We start from the raw sequence: 20,650 nt of genomic DNA, 5'->3' as shown, positions 1-20,650 counted from the left end.
AGTTTTTGAGTCAATGCCCCTCCTTCGTTTGCAGTATTTTGGGACCGTGTATATGGTTGTAATTTATGTCTCTTAGTATCGGAACAGTTTCTGTTCTAATAGAACTTCTTTTGTATGGAATATACTGGGCAATATTCCGGGTTTCGCACTCCCTGGGGAAATAACAAATTCTCACTAAATTGGAAAAAAATCCCCCATGAATCCCATGTTAGCATCCGCAATGAGTGCAATAAAATTTTGCAAAATTTTTGGCATTTTCACAATTCTTCGAAAAAACCACGTTACGGTCACATATCCCATATTTCATGTGAACCAAGTATAAAGAATTATTGCTTTAGTTTATTACAACGGATGTTACAATTGATTGCAAGATTAGAAGCCAAATTGAAAGCCTGCCATCTGTTGACTAGGAAATGACAGCAAACAGTGCATGAATAACAAGACCTCTAAGTAAAAGGATTGATTGCTGAACATATGCCCTGATGCAACTCTTAGCTCGATATGATTAATTCCAGAAATGTTAACATATGGCTCATTCACTTCTTCTTGATAACCCAAAAGGTCGGAAAACCAGCTCGGCGACAAGAATATGGGAAACAAACAAACCGTACATTTTTTTAACCTTACTTTGACATGTGGTTGCAGTCAAACTAAAAAAAAGCTGTTTAAAGGTTTCTCTTATTTTATTTCATTGTTCTCATTTAATTTATACACTAGGTCGTATATTAAAGGTAAATCAAAATGGACAATAACGATGTAGATTCAAGTGATTCATGAAGGAGACAAAAAACACAGTGAATCACAGTTGTCCAAGACCTAAAAACAGGAGGCCTAAACTTTCCTAAAGAGTGATCTGATGCTTTAAAATATATACAGCTCAATCTTTTAGATTTTTCATCTTTTCTATGAGATGTTCCAATACGAAGATCTTTACCCGGACCTTAACGGGAAATCCCTATTTGTAGAAATATTTAAATAAATAAATCAATTGCAATTTTTTCGATTGTTCTGAGACCAATGGGATAGAGGCCTCCTTCTTTGCACCGAATTTTATATTATCTATAGAAAAATATAATGGTGCCAGTACTGATAAAGGTTAATGACCAATGAGCTGAATTAGCTTGGACATCCTATAACTGATTCTCACAATTTTTATTTTTGAAAGCTTATTCCAGGACAATATGTCTCAAAAGTTGAAAGAAAGATAACTACATTAGCTGGCACTTGCCTATGGCAAACTTCGAATCCAACCTGCACATAAAGGAATTATTCCCGCTCCGTTTGTCTTGAGAAGTGCAGCTCTTCTATACCGCAGGGGAATTTGCAACCTAAAATGTTTTTTACATGTTTTGACTTACCGTCTTAGAACGATCTTCTTGCAGTCAGGCCTATATGCTTTGTAAATTGAGCTTTGAAGAGTTTGGACAGTGCTGAATGACTTGAATACAGAAAAAGTTTGTAACACAACATTTTTGTTTCCTTAGAAGGTTCTTAAGTAAATAGAGAGGAATTTTCATTCCAAGATTCAACCATGATTGAAATTAAATAAAAGAACAATTTTTTTTTAACTGAAAGTAAGGAGCGACATTAAAACTTAAAACGAAAAGAAATTATTCCGTATATGAAAGGGGCTGTCCCCTACTTAACACCTCGCTCTTTACCCTAAAGTTTTTAATTGTTTTAAAAAATATAGTTGTGAGAAAGAGTCTAACTTTAGCGTAAAGAGTGAGGCGTTGAGGATGGGACAGCCCCTTTCATATACGGAATCATTTCTGTTCGTTTTAAGTTTTAACGTCGCTTCTTACTTTCAGTTAAAAAAAAAACTAGTTGTTTTAAATTTAATTTTTAACGTTTATAAATTAATGCAGGTTTTGATTTTGGCTCACCGTACATGAATAATTAAACAAATATACATATTAATTTTACTTTTATTTAGTTAAATGGCTTCCTCGAAAGTTGTTTAATTTTATTTACGAACGTTTTTATTTGTAATTAATTAAAAAAAACTTTCCGAAAAATAAGTTTTTCCTGAAAAATAAGCTCTTTCCTGAAGCAAATTTTATGACAAATATTTTCTTTTGTACTTAATATTGAAAATAAACATTAAATTTACAGTAACATTTTGAACTGATGAGCTTTAAGCAATTAATATCATTATGCATCAAATATTCATTTTAATTAATTAGCTCTTTTTAAAGTTGCTAAAGGCGCATATAGTTTCACTACAAACAAGTGTTTGAATTCTGCCTCTTTTCCTACCTGTAAATAAAAACCAAAAGCCTACTGCGTCATTGGCGCGTAACTGAAAAAAAATTATATTATAAATATTTTCTTTTCCACTTATTGAAGAAATGAAAACAAAAATACAATTAAAGTGAGATAAATCCTAGAAATGATGGATCTTTCAACAATTAATATCATTATGCATCAAATATTCAGTTTTATTTTAGTAATACTTCCCAAGACTGTTAAAGACCCATGTAATTTTCAGTAAAGCACCAATAACGCAGTAGGTTCTAGACTTTAACAGTGAGAGAAGGAGGTTATAACCAAACTTGTTTGTTGTGATTTTTGCTCGTTTCAAGCTTGATTTACATATTCAATTTAAGTTTCACTCGTTTTAAGATTTATTTATTAATTTACATTAATATCTATTGTATGTTTGTTTGCATTGATTTTTTATTTAATTTCTGTTTGTTTTAAGTTTCCTTTATACTTCAATAGGAAAAAAAATTTTTCGTTTTAAGATTCATTTTCATATTCAATCTAAGCATTACTCGCTTTAAGATCCATTTATTCATTTATATTATTACTTTTTGTAGGTTTTTGCTATGATTGTTTATTTAATTTCTTTTTGTTTTGGTTTTCATTTATTCTTTAATAGTAATTTCTCGTCGTTTTGTGTTTGAATTTTAAAAGTTATTTGTATCAGTTGAGCTTAAGTTTAAAATGGCCTTTACTTTTCTTTGAAAAACTTATTTTTCGGAGTTTTTTTTTAATTAATTTTTGTTCGTTTTTGATTGCAAAAAATTTCAAGTTTTTAATAATTCCTTATTTCAAAATCAAACTTTATAAAAAAATCAAATATTCATCAAAGTATCAAATCTGGTATCAAAGTAACAATATCAAAGTGAAAAATGGGTTTGTGTCAACCTCGGAGTTTTTATTATCTGATATTTGAACTATTTTTAACAAAATTACTATCTCAAAATTTTCATTGGATGGGTTTGGGAAAAAAGGGCTTGTGGGGACTAATTAAGCTTCGGTCTCTTTTGACTCTTTAAAAGTGAACTAGAACTTTCTATTTTCAATCAAATGAGCCCTCTCTGAAGTTTATACGAGTATCCCTTCTATAGGAATATATATCCTTATATATCCCCAGAGTATAACTTACAAAGCCTGTCTTTGGGCCCTGGGGGGTTGTGTCGACCCTGGAGTTTTTATATCTGATGGTTGAACTATTTTTAACAAAATGGTCGCCTCAAATTTTTATTGGATGGGTTTATCCATCCGTTTGTAATGAAATAAGGTTTGACGTGAATGCTCTTCATTGACTACTTTTTCAATATTTCATGAACAGATTGCCATAGGTCAATGCTCTACATTTGTATTGACTCATTGTTTTTAAATAACCTTTTTTTTCCAATGATTAATTAGTTATGAAACGAATTATATCACACACATTGTGTTTGTACAACATGTGTCGACCCTGGAGTTTTTGTTATCTGACCCTTGATTTTTTTTAATAAAAAGGCTTCCTCAAAATTCTTATCTGATTAATTTGAGGAAAAATGGCGTGAGGGAGGGGCTAGTTGCCCTTTGATCACTTTTGACTCTTAAAAACTGAACTAGTTATTTCAATTTCCAATCAAATGAGCCCTCTCTGAAGTTTATTCGAGAGTTCCTTCCAAAACAGCTATATATGCCCCCCGGGTATAACTTATGATTAATTAGTATATATAATTATTATAACTAATGATTAATTAGTTATAGAACAAATTATATTACAAATATTATGTTTGTACAGCATGTGTCGACCCCGAAGTTTTCGTTATCTGACCTTTGAACTTTTTTTTTATCAAAATGGCTACCTCAAAATTTTTATCTGATGTATTTTGTGGAAAAAGGGCGTGGGGGGGTAGCTGCTCTTAGATCACTTTTGACTCTTAGAAGCTGGACTAGAACTTCCAATTTCCAATCAAATAAGCCCTCTCCGGTATTTATACGAGAATCTCTTCCTGCCCCCGGGCCCTAGGGGGTTTTGTCGACACCAGAGTTTTGTTATTTAACCTTTAAACTATTTTTAACAAAATGGTATTTTTAACCCTTGCATATAAAGCACCTCTGGGGGGAAAATAATAAAAAAATATTGAAGCTATATAGGATTTATTCATTTATTTATGTTTGCACCGGTTATCTTTATCTTTGTAAGATAGTTCATTTTAATTACTTTAACAGTAACTTCTGGTCTTTTTGAATTTTATCTATAATGAAAATTGATTTATATTGGTTCTGAATTCAATATGGATTTTAAATTTTCTCAGGAAACTTCTTTTTATGAAAGGTTTTTTAAATTAATAATAATAAAAACATTGAAGACTTATGGCCTTTGCTATAGACAACTTAATTAAATGCCTCTGATAAATCAAACGTGATTTTTTCATGCAACTATGAATGGATCGAAAAAATAGCTTCAAAAGACAGTAGTTAGGCTATAATAATAATAATATATTGAAAACCCGTCGTATACAATAAATGTACAATGACAGAGTATACAAAAATGCGAAAAGAGGGAACAAAAAGAAAACATACTAAAAAATAACAACAAAAGCAACAACTTCTCAAATAGTATACAAAATAATACGAAAAGAGGAAACAGAAACATAACATGCTCAAAAATAACAACAGAAACAACAACTTCTTCGAAAATAGCAACAAGGACAAAACTTCTGAAAGGAGAAAAAAAAAGAAACAAGAGGAAAAATTAAACAAGCAAACTTGCCAAGTCGTGCTTTAGAATTGCTGGTTTTGTTTTTTTGTCGGCTAATACGTGTCTCAACAGCTGGATTTGAGTCCGCTGGATTATAGCGCCGAATAAGAAAACTATTTTTTGCCCAAGGTGGCAATTTTAGTAGGTACTTGGCGAAACGAAAAAATAAAGAGCGGATTTTAGACTTTTCACGGTTTGCCAATAATTTTCAGAAAGGGGTCACATATATTATATGTGGCAGAGCGGTAGCGTTGTAAATACTTACCAGTAGTGGACGGTTAAATCTCAGAGTGGATTTAACGATCAAAGCATAGGAGCTGGAAATTCACCGTTCAAGATGTGAGATCAGGAGGGAGCAGGTATGCTGTAACGAGGTACCTATTGGCAACCCTAGATATACTATTTTATCAACTGGTTTTACTGAGCAATCACCTAGTAAGACATTAGTAGGAGGGTCATTCTTCCAATTGTAAAGCAAGACTTCCGACTTTTGGGAGTTAAATCTCAGACAGACTTTCTCGTAATTGGACTGCAGACATGAGAATATTTCTGAAAGGCGGTTAAGTGTCCGGCTGAGATTCAGCGTGTCATCAGAATAGCATACTAGGGAGATGTAAATGGAACTGAGAATGCATGATGAAGGATAGCTGTCTTGAGGCTCAATAATGTAGTTGTTGAAGAAATTAGAGGATAAAACTGCCCCCTGACTGGCACCTTTACGGACTGGTATCAAAGCTGACCGTGGAGCTAGTGGAAGGCCTTTATCGGGAGGGAGCTTGAGTCGCACGCGAAGGCGAGTATTTCATTTGTTGATGCAGAAAGAACAGGATCGTTTTGAATAGACCATTTTCGGATTTTTTTGTGCCACAATATTTTGGGATTTATTGCAAAGTATGTATTTTAACCTTATTGTAAGTATGGCTGTTATTTTAAGTATTTTAGCATTTTCAGTTCGAGAGAATTTCTGGGAGTAATTGGATAGAAAATTCTTTATCTAGTTCTTATTAGTGTACTTTGATGTGTCTTAACGTCCCTTCGAAATTTCTTGAGACTTTTAATTTTCTTCCCATACAAAACTTTACCTTATTAACGTCTTTGGGGTAGTTGGCATGAAGAAGAAAACTTTAGCGTAGACAGTGTGAGAGGGGGGAGGGTGAGGTCTTTGAACTATTTACAAAAATCTATCTCAAAGTTCTTATTGGATGGGCTTGAGGAAAAAAGGGCGTGGAGGGGGGGCTAGTTGTAATCCAATCTCTTTTGACTCTTAAAAAGTGAACTAGAACTTTCAATGTCCAATCAAATGATCCCCCTTTGAAGTTAGTATAAGTATCCCTTCCATAAGACCCATATATTCCCACCGGGCATATCTGACAAAGCCTGCTCCCGGGTCCTGTTGGGTTGTGTCACAACCGGAATTTTTGTTATATGATCTTTGAACTATTTTCAATAAAATAGCTATCTTAAATTTTTATTGGATGCGCTTGGGAAAAAGGCTTTGGGGGGGGGGGGAGCTGGCAACCCTCCGTTATCTTTTGGTGACTAATATGTGAACTATAACTTTCAATTTCAAAACAAATGTTACCTCTCTGAAGTTTCTATAAGTATTCCTTTCATAAGAGCCATATATGCCTCAAGGGCATAACTTATAACCCTTGCCGCTGAAGACTGTGGGGGGAGTGTCCTGCTCAAACATATAATTTCCAGAACTTTCAATCACGTTGAACAAAATGGCTATATCAAAATTTTGATTGGATGTGTTTGGGGAAACGTTGGGCGTGTAAGGGGCGTCAGTTGCCTTAGAATCACTTTCAACTATTAAAAAGGGAGCTAGTCATTCCAAATTTTAATCAAATGAGCCCTTTTTGAAGTTTCTACGACAACTTTGTCTACACAAAACCTTATATGCCCACAGGGCATAAATTACAACCCTTGCCCTGAGGGCTGTGAGGGAGTTGTCATCCTCAAAAGCTAATTTCCAGAACTTGAAACTAAGTTTGATAAAATGAATGTCTTAAAATTTGGATTAAATGTGTTTGGGGAAATGATGGGCGTTATAGGGGGGTTAGTTGCCTTCCAATCATTTTTGACTATTAAAAAGGTCACTAGCCATTTGAATTTCCAATCGAATGAGACTTTTTTGAAGTTTCTACTACAACGTCTTCTATAAAAACCTTAAAACCCTCTTCTATAACTTAAAACCCTTGCCTTGAGGGTTTTGGGGGAGTGTCCTCCTCGAAAACATATTTTCTATTTGGAACTCAACAACGCTGAGACAAACGGCTATCTTAAAATTTTTATTGGATGTGTTTGGGGGAATGATGGGCGTGGGGGGAGGCTAGTTGCCCTCCAATCACTTTAGACTATTAAAAAGGGCAGTAGCCCTTTGAGTTTCCAATCGAATGAGCCTTTTTTGAAGTTTATACGACAAAGCCTTCTATAAAAACCTTATATGCCCCCATTGCATAACTTAAAACCCTTGCCCAGAGGGTTGTTGGGGAGTGTCCTCCTCAAAAACATATTTTCTATGTAGAAATCAACTACGCTGAACAAATTAGCTATCTCAAAATTTTGATTGGATGTGTTTGGGGGAATGATGGGCGTGCGGGGGGGGCTAGTTGATCTCCAATCACTTTCGACTATTAAAAATGGCATTGGCCCTTCGAATTTCCAATCGAATGAGCCTTTTTTGAAGTTTTTACGACAACGCCTTCTATAAAAACCTTATATACCTCCAGGGCATAACTTAAAACCCTTGCCCTGAGGGTTGTGGGGGAGTCCTCCTCAAAAACATATTTTCCATCTGGAAATCAACTACGCTGAACAATTATGTTCCAATCACTTTCGACTATTAAAAAGGGCATTGGCCCTTCGAATTTCCAATCGAATGAGCCTTTTTTGAAGTTTTTACGACAACGCCTTCTATAAAAACCTTATATGCTTCCAGGGCATAACTTAAAACCCTTGCCCTGAGGGTTGTGGGGGAGTCCTCCTCAAAAACATATTTTCCATCTGGAAATCAACCACGCTGAACAATATGGCAATCTCAAAATTTTGATTGGATGTGTTTGGGGAAATGATGGGCGTGGGAGGGGGCTAGTTGCCCTCCAATCACTTTCGACTATTAAAAAGGACACTAGCCCTTTGAATTTCCAATCAAATGAGCCTGTTTTGAAGTTTCTACGACAACGCCTTGCATAAATACCTTATACGCCCCCAGGGCATAGCTTAAAACCCTTGCTCTGAGAGTTTTGGGGGAGTGTCCTCCTCAAAAATATATTTTCTATGGGGAAATCAACTACGCTGAACAAAATGGCTATCTCAAAATTTTGATTGGATGTGTTTGGGAGAATGATGGGCGTGGGGGGGGCTAGTTGCCCTTCAATCACTTTTGACTATTGAAAAGGGCACTAGAACTCTTGATTTCCAATCGAATGAGCCCCTTTGAAGTTTCTACGACGACCCCTTCCATATGAAGTGCCTCTGGGTCAAAAAAAAAATATAATAATAATAAATAATGAAACATTGGAGCCGTATGGCCTTTACTATAGGCAACGCTACAGCATTACCTCTGATAAATATACATAACTTACAAATTAACTTACGTAACGAACTTCTATATTAATATATTTTGAATACGGTTATTAGGGGGTTCCCACCTAGTCAATACCTCGCTCTTTACGCTAAAGTTCGAATTATGTTCCAATTCTTTAAAAATGACCCCTTAATCACAAAGGCCGTTAATTAAAATGAATAGCTTTTATGAAAGTACTAAAAAAATCTTTGGCGTAAAGAGCGAGGTATTGACTAGCGGGCGAACACAGATCATATACGTAATCATTTCTATTCGTTTTAAGTTTTGATGTTGGTCCTTACTTACTAAATTTGTTTTTTGTTATATTTAATTTCTGATCTTTTTTTAAATAATGCTGGGAAATCCGGCGCCCCCTTCATAGCAATGTCCCTTCCCCCATGAAAACTTCCTCCATGGAAAGCTCCCACGTTGGATCACTATGGGTTGACTTTGCCAGATGCAATATTGAATACTTTAGATTTTTCATAGGTTGGATATTGCTGAGCTGAATATTTGTAGATTGAAGCAAGCAATGAAGCAAGTTTTCTGTTGGGGGGGGGGGGAGGATAACATAAAACACAAAAAATTAAAACTATATAGCATACTTGCATAACCATTTGGAAATCATGAATATTTTAGGATTTTGGGGAAGACCGATGCCTAAATATTCTACTCCTTGCTTGGGTTTTAACAATTGAATTTTGTAGTAGTTGAAATTTTTCTAGTTTGAACTTTTCCGTGTGCTGGTTTTAATTTGGGTGGAATTTTGTTGGTTTTATATTTTTCTTGGGTTGCAATTTTCATTGTTTGAGTGTACCCATAGCCTAGATTTCGCTTGGGCTGAGTTTAATTTGGCTGATATTAGTTTGTTTTTTTTTAATTTCGCTTGAGATTAGTTTTTCCTGAATTGGTTTCGCTGGACTGAATCATTGTAGGTCAAAATTGGGTTGAGCTCAATTTGGACAGTTTTTTTTTCTTTTTCTTTTTTTTTGCTGCATGTTGCGTAGGTTTTGCCCTATTGAATTTTTCAGCACTTATTTTTTCGAATTGAGTTCTTTGTACGTTGAATCTTGCAAGGTAAGTATTGCGGGCTGCGTTTTGAATGGGTTGAGTTTTTTTTTGTACATCTTTGAAACTAAAAAAAAATAGAGTAAACACTTACAGAAAAAGTTATACCATATTTCTCGAATACAGTTAAAGAAGCTCAGAACTTTAACTGTATATATGGGGATGATAGACCAAGAAAGTGTATAACTGTAAATTAAGCAATATGTCGTTTGCGATTGGAGGCTGAATTACTGATATTTTTTTATATTGAAATTTTTAGATTATTTTATATAATATAGGCAAGTTTTAAGTTTCTGTATTATGGCCTTGCAGTAGCTCGCATAGCTGTACTTTTGCTATGTGTATTTCTACACGACATCATTTCAGCCCTAATTGGATGAAAAATTTTGCTTTTCGGCAAAATATGACCGAAAGTGGTATTTTATTGTGGCGGTGTCTCTTTCAGTATTTAAAGTCTTAAAAAGACTCCAAATTTGATTTCGAATACGCCGCTTCTTGGTATTATATATTCACCGACTGAGTACGATCAACCCTTAAAAAAGACTATAGAAAATAATTAGTCACATAAAAAATACTCGTGACTATCTTTCTTAGAAAAATAAAATAAATTATAATAGATATTTATTATAATTTATAATAAATATTTATTTACTTTATTATAAACTATACAAATTTTTAGACTGATGGCTATAACCTTCATTCTGAAAAAATCTTGTTCTTCTTGATTTAATTTTCATCAAGATCGAACTTTTTTGGAGGTGTTTCCTTTCTTTTTTAAAAGGATACAAATTAATTAATACTTGATATTAGTAGTTTTAGATCTTATAGAACTAATATATTCGAAGTTAATATGAAATATAAATTATTTGATGAATACACTGTTTTGCTGCGTTTTATAGTATTGATTAGTATTACAATGTCCGCCTTCTTAGCTATTTTCTTAATCATGAACGATTTGGTTACTTACCCTTTCAAGCTTTGAAACAGCACTACGCTTGTTTTTAAATCCTGGATAGATTTACTTTTCAACTATTCCTTTTTGCCTTTAGTCTTTCTCGTTTCTATGAATTAATTTCTAAATTTAATGAATATTTAATTAAAACATAAATTTAATAAACGTTCTCATTATTCTACCACTAATTAATCTATAAATTGATCAAGAAACATAATTCTTGGTCCATGCAGTGCAAATGCAGCTCTAAAATAGTGCTAATTTAAAAGTAAGGCGATTTTCCCCTTTAGAGGCACTCACAAAATATAGTTTAATTACAAAATTTAAATGTTAAAAATCCCTCCAAAGACATACGCTTCTTAAGCGGAAATAAAACGGAGGTAAACTGGAGGAGAAAGGGATTCCCCGTCCTGGAAACCAACTGCTCCCTGTAAGACACTCAAAAACTGAGTTTTGCGCCGAAGCCTTAATAGAACCAGTAAATTTAACCTCCGTTAAGTAAGTTTAACTCGTTAAAGTAAATTAAAGTAAATTTGACGTTAAAGTAAATTTAACGCCCTGAGTAGATCTTGGAAGGGATATTTAATTCAAATTGTATGGATGGTTGGTTAAAAATTTAGTTTAAAATCTAGTGCGTGTATAAATTCGATTCCCAATAGTATGCAGTTCTATTGCATACTAAAGTGTGTTTAAAAATCTAGTGTATGCATACAATTGATGCCCAATAGTATGCAATTCATAGTAGTGGATCCAGGAATTGGGGAACAGAGGGGGAGGCTAGGCTTTATGAACTTTTTCTCAGTGAGTTTTTAAGAAGGAGATGGCAGGGGTGCCAATTTCATGAAGGGGAGTAGGTGGTGACTGCCTCTTATATTTTGAGAAAATGGCGTTCTTTGCATCTTTATTTAGAAAATCGGAATTTTCTCCCTCTCTAGATTTTAATAAATTCAAATTTTAAATTTTCATTAAAGACTAAAGGAAAATCATTGCCTCCTTCAATATTTAGGAGATCTGGCATCACTAGGAAATGGGATTCTGTTAGAATTTATATCTGCTACCTTCAATCTTCAAAATGTGAATTTTAGTTACCTTATAATTTTTTTTTGCATGACAAACTCGTTTAATGTGAATGAAAACTACCTAAATTTGAACTGTGCAACCCCACGAGGAAGCTATTATCTCCCTACATGAACATAGAGCGCTAAAAGTCCATGTATATTAGGATTAAAATGGTTTTTTAGTTAATAAAACTCTGACTCCGTGTTTCTTAGACAGTTTTGTGGGTGATACATTTTCACAACTGACCTTAATTTTATTATTTTGTTAACGTTTAGACATTTTCATCCTTCGCACTTCTACGGGTTCAGGTTTTACCCACCTTTCCTAAGATCATCCAATGAGATTAAAGCACATTTTCCAGCATTTCCAACCACAATTTCTAGGATTAGTGTTTATAGACAACTTGGAAAAATATGTCGTGTCGTTTCAGCAATGCTTTAGAGCCAGTGAAGAAAAAAAGGAGAACAAAAGAAGTTGAACTTTCGTTTGACGGAGTTTTTGATGACGATTCTAAATTTTTGTTTCATTCTAGTGACCTTGAAAGTATGGGGGGTGACACAATTGGGTTCTTACAAGGGATTGATGATGGTAAACCAAGGATTGGAGGTAACAATGCTCGTGAGCGTGACAGAACAATGAGGTAAGTATTTTCATCCGATGTATCATCAATAAGGAGTTACCATATGTCATTGATTAAGCTGTAAAAAAGATATTGTCAAGCTGGGCCATGAGACACCATAATTTTATTTAAGTTTTCAAGTTTTACCGTGATTTTTCTTCAGTTTTTGTCTATTCTACCAGCAATTTTCTGTGATCTTCTTATTTTTACAAAATATGTCTGCGTCAGTTATCAAACTATCAATGTGCTCCCCCTGATTTCATCTCTTTGTTTTGGACTAGGCTAGCTTTAGATGCATGTCCAAGTTCATTATACAAATCAAATCTCCTAAAAAAAGACAAGATAGAACTAAAAATGTCTAGAAACCGCTAAAAGGGAGGTATTTTGATGAGCGTATTGTTAGCCTAACTATGTAAATGAAATTTGATAATTTTAGGAAATATGGTGCAGTTTTGAATTATCTTGTAATTCTCTTTATGGGCGCATTAGATCTAATGGGCAAGAAAGCGATGTTTTCTAGACTGTAGATGAAAACACATTCGTGCCAAGTAAAAAAGGGTGAGGATATAGGACATGAGGGGGAAATAGAATAAATATTTATGGGAAAACATTGACAAGAAAACTTTTCAAAAGGGACATTAAGCCAAGCTACTAATTTTAACCAGTAGTTCAAAATTGAAATTTACCTTTTAAGGCTTTGGGCTTATTCTATATATAAAAAAGATTTGGTTCGCAATTTCCTTTGGTTCGCGTTTCCTTTACATTATTTCACATTCTGCAGCTTTTGCTGCAATTTTTATTACAGTTTTTTAGGGGGCTCATAATTCGTCTGAAAATCTCTCTACAGCTCTAAATGGTAGTTTCATTCATTACTGAGACAATGTTTCAAATATCATGGTTGCAGCGGCAGTTGCAACATATTAAATAGCGAACCACAGCCCGTAGTAATCAGAAGTTCAAAAACATGTTTTCAAAAAAAAAAACTGTCTAGTGAAAAAAATTTTCCATCTGACACTGAACCAGAAATGGTACCTGTTGTATCGTATAATCTTATAAGTAAAAGGTTAATCTTAGAAGAAAGAAATTTATGGTGTTTTCGAAAAAGAGCCCGAAACCCCTTGAAAATGGCGTCAAATCGAAATAAAAAGTATACCATTGGAATCAGCATGGTCGAAGACCTTTTGTAGGATAATTACAATCCCCCACCTTGAACAACAATGAAAATAACTTTTTTGCATGGGTAGCACTGGTGCGTCTCCCTTTTTTTTCTTTTTTTTTCTAGAAGGGCTAGGGGGTGGCCAGAGCATCATAGAGAGGTTTGTAATAGCTCACTCGAAAGGGAATTAAATTTGTAAGTGCCCTTTTTAAGGGATCAAAAAGATTAGTGGGCAAATAGCCCCCCCCCCTCAACTAGTTTTATCAAAATTTTGAGATAGCCATTTTGTTAACATAGTTCAAAGGTCCAATATATGTGGTTTTGATGATGATATGACCCTCCATAGTCCCTGGGCAAGGGCTGTATGGGGTACCGGGCGTATCGATATCGCACGGATCGGTATCGTGAGTATTGGTATCGCATTTATCGTATCAGGAATATCGGTATCCGCTGTTGTTTTTTCAGTCATTTTCTAGGCTCATTTTTTTAAAGCATGTCCAGGCAAGGTATCATGGTTGCAGCGGCAGCTGCAACCTAGTAAAGAGCGAACCACAGCCCATAGTAACTAAAAGTTAAAAAACGCGTTTTGAAAAAAAAACTGCCTAGTGAAAAAAAAATTCCCATCTGACACTGACTCAGGAACGTTAATTACTATTTCGGTTCGTCTTAAGAGTAAAAGCTTATTGCTAAAAGAAATTTATGTTGATTTCGAAAAATAAGCCTCACATCCCCCGAAAATGGCGTCATATCAAAATGAAAAGTGTACCATTGAAATCAACATGGTCAAAACCTTGTACAGGGAAGTTACAGTTTCGCTCCCTGAAAAACAAGTAAAATCACTTTTTTTTATCGTTAGCACTGATCTTTCTCCCTTTTTTTTTTTGTTTTTTTTTTTTTCAACAGGTCTAGCGGGCTACTATAACATCATAAAGAGATTCTTAATGGCTCATTCAAAAGCTATATATCATATCTACGTGCTTTTTATAAATTCTGCCATCTGCAAGTACCATATGGCACTGAAATGGCACTTTTTGTGCTAATTTCTCAAAGGGTGGCACTAGCAAACTACCAGAACATCGTTGGGACCAGAACATCGCTCATATAAAAGATATTACACATATCTACGTCGTTCATATAAATTCCACCATCATCAAGTTCAAATGGCACTAAAAAACGGCACTTTTGGTGTCGTGTCTCAAGTGAAAAAACTGCATTGTAAAAAAAAAAAATTGATTTCCAACAAAATGTTTGGCTCGAATTCAAACAAGTCAAAAAAAAATCCAATTTCTCTATTGGAATTGTGACTTACTTATTTAATTCAAAAAAGTCACAGAAAATTCCTATTCTTCTGTTGGAATTGTGACTTGCTTATTGAATTCCAACAACTTATTAAAATTATTAAGATTTATCCACTTTTCAGTAGAAAAAATGTAATTTTCACCGTAAATAGGCTATGTCAATCAATATGGTTTGAACTTCAACAGTAGTTTGAAGTTTTTTTAATATCATTTTAAATTTGACTATAGGAATATTGAAAGTAATATGTTCAGAATAAGTTCAATTCAAATATTTGATTTATAGCAGAAAAGGGGAATGCTAATTGAATTTTAAGTATAAAAAGACAATTAAAAATAAGGAAATATATTTTTACTTTAGAATAAGTTGAGCTTTCTTGTCTGCAAAAAGAACACGCATAAATTCAGGTACAAAAATTATCTTTTAATTTTTGCAATCGCTTTTTTTTAAATACATTTTTTGTGAGTTTCTGGAAGTAGAAAGTTTCTTAAGATGCTAACCTGATCTCAACAGTACTAACGGTGAAAATATATTGCTTTCTGAATTCAATTTTTCTAATTAAGAACAAAAATCCTTTTGTGGGAACAACTTATGTTTTTGCGATGAACCTCATTTTTGTAATGAGACCCAAAAAGCGTTAAAAAAAAAAATCTTCACTGGATTTGCCATAAATTTGCTGCTTACGCTGAATAACCAAGTAAGCAAATATATCGAAGAAAAGAAGACGTCTGAAAGGGTATTTCAGTCCTTTACGTACACGTAAAGGAACCAAAAGCTTCCCAAAAAAGAGAATTTTTTAAAATGGTGCACATTTCAACTGGACTCAGAAATACTACACTTTAATAGCATTAATCGTGCTTCAAAAACTCCGGTTTGCTACAGGATTAATTAAAAAATGGGACGTTAGCCCAATAAGTTTTATCAAACAGTTCATAGTATTAAACTGTAATTAAGGAGCGACTCAGCTGAATTGTAACCGAAACTCAAAAATTAAATTTTGATAACAATTGATAAGAATAAGTTTTTTTTTGCAGATTGCAAATATATAAATTTCTTTACGTTTACTATCTACCTACCAAAGGCTCCAAGCCTCAGCAGAAAAAGGGAATTTGATGGATTAAGGGATTTTGAAAACAGGGAGCCTTATTTTCGAAAAAAGGAGAAACACCCCCAAAAACTAAATAAATCTTAATGTAGATCAGACCTTCAGATTCAGCGTATCAGAAAATGTTATTGTGGGGGTTATGATCTCCTCCCTGCCCAAACGTGGAATTTATATTTTTGCCAGAAGACTGATCACGGATGAGTTTCTATTTGTTGTTTTTTTTTTTGTTTTTTTTTGTTCTAGTGTCCTTTTTGGGAGACCTCAAAGATTGGAGGGCAACTAAACCTCCTTCCAAGACCAAATTTATCTCTTTTTTTTTTTTCGAATGTTATTATTTGAGCACAAATTTACAAAAAAAAAAAAAAATCATCTCCTTTAACTACCTACAAACATATAATATTGGAAATATAATATTGCCTTTTCATTGCAAAAGGCACTTGTTTCATTTAAAAAACTTGGGGAAACAACCGAAAGTGCACATTGTGGGAAGGGGCTATCAAGTCAAATTTATAAAAAGTGATTAAGTATAGATATAAGCTTTTAAATGAGCCCTTAAACAGCTTTCTTTTGTTACAGTAGCCTTCTAGTTTTTGCTCCTCAGTAGGTGATTTTTAAAGCCCTTTCTTCATTACGGCTTTTTTAGGCGAAGTCGGCCGAGTAAAAACAGCTTTTTGCTCATCGGAAAACAAACGTTCCTGAAAAAAATGTATTGTTTTGTGAAGTATGGATAATGAACTTTATGTTATAGACTAAAAGTTTTTCTTAGCTGTCAAGGTTGTTTGCAGAATTTTTAAGAGCTGCCTTATCTCCCCTAGATCGGTGATAATTAGAAATTATACGAAAAATAAGTTTTCATCTGAAACTAAGAAGTGACACTAAAACTTAAACGATCATACATTATTCCGTATAAATAAAAAAGATCATGGCAGCGTTGTTTCTGCATTAAATTTTAATAAAAAACGAACAATAATTAATTTAAAAAAAAAAAAAAAGGTTTCCGAGGGAAGTAAAGAGCGAAGGTTAAACTTAAAACGGACAAAAATTATTACTACACAACATATTTAATATATATCAATATAACTAGTTCAAATAAACCAATTAATTATGTTTCCCTATGCTTTTAGGATTATACAAACTTAGCGCTTTACTGAAAACACAAAATAATATGGGAGCTTTGGTACAGTAAAAGCAAACCAATTAAGAACAATTTTTATAGAATCAAAATATTATCAATCATAGGCAGCACGATAGCGCTGCCGAAGTAAAGAACGATATGGGCACAATGTATTATTTATTTTATTTTTCTTCTCCATAACCGGGCACTTCGTATCGAAGGTGTTGTCGTAGAAAATTAAAAAAGGGCTCATTCGATTGGAAATAGGAGTGGCTAGTGCCCTTTTTAATAGTCAAAATTGTTTGGTGGGCAACTAGCCCCCCCCCCCCCAAGCCCATCATTCCCCTAAACACATCCAATTAAAATTTTGAGAAAACCATTTTGTTCAGCGTAGTTGATTTCCAGATAGAAAATATCTTTTTGAGGAGGACACTCCCCCACAACCCTCGGGGCAAGGTTTTTAAGTTATGCCATAGGGGCATATAAGGTTTTTATAGAAGGGTGTTGTCATAGAAACTTCAAAACAGGCTCATTCGATAGGAAACTCTATGGGTTAGTACCCTTTTCAATAGTCGAAAGTGATTGGAAGGTACTTCGCCCCCCCCCCCACGCCCATCATTTCCCCAAACACATCCAAACAAAATTTTGAGACAGTCGTTTTGTTCAGCGTCGTTGATTTCCAGATAGAAAATATATTTTTGAGGAGGACACGCTCCTACAACCCTCGGGGCAAGGGTTGTAAGTTATTCCCTGGGGGCATATAAGGATTTTATGGAAAGCGTTGTCGTAGAAACTTCAAAAAAGACTCCTTCGATTGGAAATTAAAAGGGCATGTGATAGTCGAAAGTGATTGGAGGGCAATTAACCCCCCTCTCGCGCCCACCTTTTACCCAAACACATCCAATCAAAATTTTTAGATAGCCATTTTATTCAACGTAGTTTTAAGTTCTGTAAGTAGGTCTTTGGGGATGACAACCCCCTCATAGCCCTCAGGACAAGGGTTGTAAGTTATGCCCCGGGGGCATATAAAGTTTTTATAGAACCCGTTGTCTTAGAAACTTCGAAAAGAGCTCATTCGATTAGAAATTGAAATGGCTAGTGCCCTTTTTAATAGTCTAAAGTAATTGGAAGGCAATTAATGCCCCTTCCACGCCCACTATTTCCCCAAACACATCCAATCAAAATTTTGAGATAGCCATTTTATTCAACTTAGTTTTAGGTTCTGTAAGTAGGTCTTTGAGGATGACATCCCCCTCGCAGGCCTCAGCACAAGGGTTGTGAGTTATGCCCTGGGGGCATATAAAGTTTTTATAGAATGCGTTGTCGTAAAAACTTCGAAAAGGGCTCATTCGATTATAAATTGAAATGGCTAGTGCCCTTTTTAATAGTCGAAAGTAATTGGAAGGCAATTAATACCCCTTCCACGCCCACTATTTCCCCAAACACATCCAATCAAAATTTTGAGATAGCCATTTTATTCAACTTAGTCTTAGGTTTTGTAAGTAGGTTTTTGAGGATGACATCCCCCTCGCAGCCCTTAGGACAAGGGTTGTTAGTTATGCCCTGGGGGCATATAAAGTTTTTACAGAACGCGTTGTCGTAGAAACTTAAAAAAGGGCTCATTCGATTAGAAATTGAAATGGCTTGTGCCCTTTTTCATAGTCGAAAGTAATTGGAAGGCAACTAACACCCCTTCCACGCCCACCATTTCCGCAAACACATCCAATCAAAATTTTGAGATAGCCATTTTGTTTAATGTAGTTGAAAGTTCTGGATATTAGGTCTTAGAGGATGACAACCACCCTCACAGCCCTTAGGCTAAGGGTTGTAATTTATGCCCTTGGGGCATATAAGGTGTTTATAGGAAGTATTGTCGTAGAAACTCAAAAAGGGCTCATTCGATTGGAAATCGAAAGGCCTAGTGCCTTTTTTAATAGTCAAAAGTGATTGGAAGGCTTGACATTTTTATAGTAAAGATCGATATGGGTAGCCTATAATGTATTATTTTTTTGTTGTTTTGTTGTTTAGACCAGGGCACTTTGTGTCGAAGGAGTTGTCGTAGGAACTTCGAAAACGGCTCATTCGATTGAAAATAGAAAGGGCTGATGCCCTTTTTAATAGTTGAAAGTTATTGGAGGGAAACTAATCCCCCTCCCACGCCCACCCTCCCATTTGAATTTATGTTTAAAAACTAAATGTTGCCATAATATAAATAAAATATAAATCAAAATGTATCAAAACATAAAAATAAATCAAAAACATAATATAAATCAAAATGCACTGTGTTAATGCTAATTCCCAATAAGACATCTCAGCAGTATCCAAAGAACGACTGAGGGTATTATGTTCAAAATTTCGGGGCTGCTTGTGCTCTTAAGATTTAACCAAATCAAAATAGCGTAAATGTATCCAAGCTATCAAAGAAAGTAAACAGATTTTTTTGCGAATGGTATCAAGTTTTCCATTTCAGGTCAACTAGAGGAGGTATGAAACTAAATTAAACTCTACTATTTGTAGGTATGTTGTATGTTGTTAAATAGGGTGTGTGTTGTTAAATACTGCTGAAAACTTTTCTCCAGCATACAAATAGCAGTCCAAACTATAAATTCTTAAACAAACGAAAAGATTAAAAATATTATTTTCTTTTTCCCTGAAAAGACTATGTCAATACAAAACGAAGAGAAATTAATTAAAAAAACTTTTTCCACAAAATAAGTTTTTCAAAGGAAAGTAAAGAACCCCATTAAACAAGAAATGAGTAAAAATAAAATCAAATAATCTACCAAGCGTGAAACTACCACAAATCAGGATTGATAAATAAATGAAACCCAAAACGAACAGAAATTACAATAAATAACCGAGTCAAACTCAAAACGAGCAGAAATTAACACAAGTTGGGCTCAAAAGGGCAAATTAGTATATATTATGACAAACACTTTTCACTTAATTAATTATCTCTTAGCATTCAACCCTTTACCGATTTAAAACAGCATCGTATGAATTAATTGGCTATGTCTGTAAACTTCTGAAATTATCTATTTATAAGAATCCCGATTATTATAATGTATAAATACAACAAAGGTGTAAAACCTACAACCTAAGCCGAACTGGCACGGCCGTCAAGCTACTGGACTGAATTTTAGGATCGAATGTTTTAGCCTGATGTAAAAACTGTTTTCCGTCGGTAAAAAGTCCGAATATCGAGAATATATTCCTTATATATTATAAATAATATATTCCTGTCGAGAAAAATTGTATTCATGGAATAAAAAATCCATACTGAACTAAGTTACACGTGCAGATGGATAAGGAATCCGATTAAAGTTGACAAGGAGGGGGTGAAATATTTTTTTATGGTTATTTTGTTTTAAGTATAACCTCCCACCGTGTTATATTAAACAGATCCAATATAACATTTTATTAAATTCCGTATATATTGCGTAGAACCAAATTTGCGTAGAATATATATTAAATTTGTGCATTTTTTAAGAAAAAAGTGCATTTATGGAGTAAAACATTAATACTGGACTAAAGTATATGTATAGATGGATAAAGAATCTACTTAAGGGGGGGGGAAGAGGGAGCGAAATATTTTTCCATGGTATTTTGTTTTATTTAAACTACCGCTTGTAATATTAAACAAACCCAAAATAACGTTGGACTAAATACCCCCAGAAGAAAAGAAGAAAAAAAATGATTGGACCATAATAAAAAGCAACG

At 34.1% G+C, this 20,650-nt stretch overlaps 1 protein-coding gene across 2 annotated transcripts in view; it reads left to right on the top strand.

Moving 5' to 3' along the window:
* Nucleotides 1-20,650, top strand: part of LOC148951007 (transcription factor 15-like) — a 101,132-nt gene that overhangs the window by 65,150 nt on the left and 15,332 nt on the right. Inside the window, exon 2 of one of the 2 annotated variants that reach the window (XM_089090555.1) lies at nucleotides 12,173-12,280. In XM_089090555.1, coding sequence (XP_088946681.1) covers nucleotides 12,186-12,280 — 95 coding nt within the window. In that variant the 5' untranslated portion in view covers nucleotides 12,173-12,185. Of the gene's footprint in view, nucleotides 1-12,053; nucleotides 12,281-20,650 lie in introns of those variants that run through there. The other variant, XM_089090554.1, reaches the window with a different exon arrangement.

The sequence above is a fragment of the Artemia sp. Qi Xiang Cuo genome, chromosome 6 (assembly GCF_049724085.1).
Source record: "Artemia sp. Qi Xiang Cuo chromosome 6, ASM4972408v1, whole genome shotgun sequence".
NCBI classification, from domain to species: Eukaryota; Metazoa; Arthropoda; class Branchiopoda; order Anostraca; family Artemiidae; genus Artemia; species Artemia sp. Qi Xiang Cuo.
The sequence above is the reverse complement of the archived record's forward strand: the minus strand, read 5'-3'. Positions and strand labels throughout refer to the sequence as shown.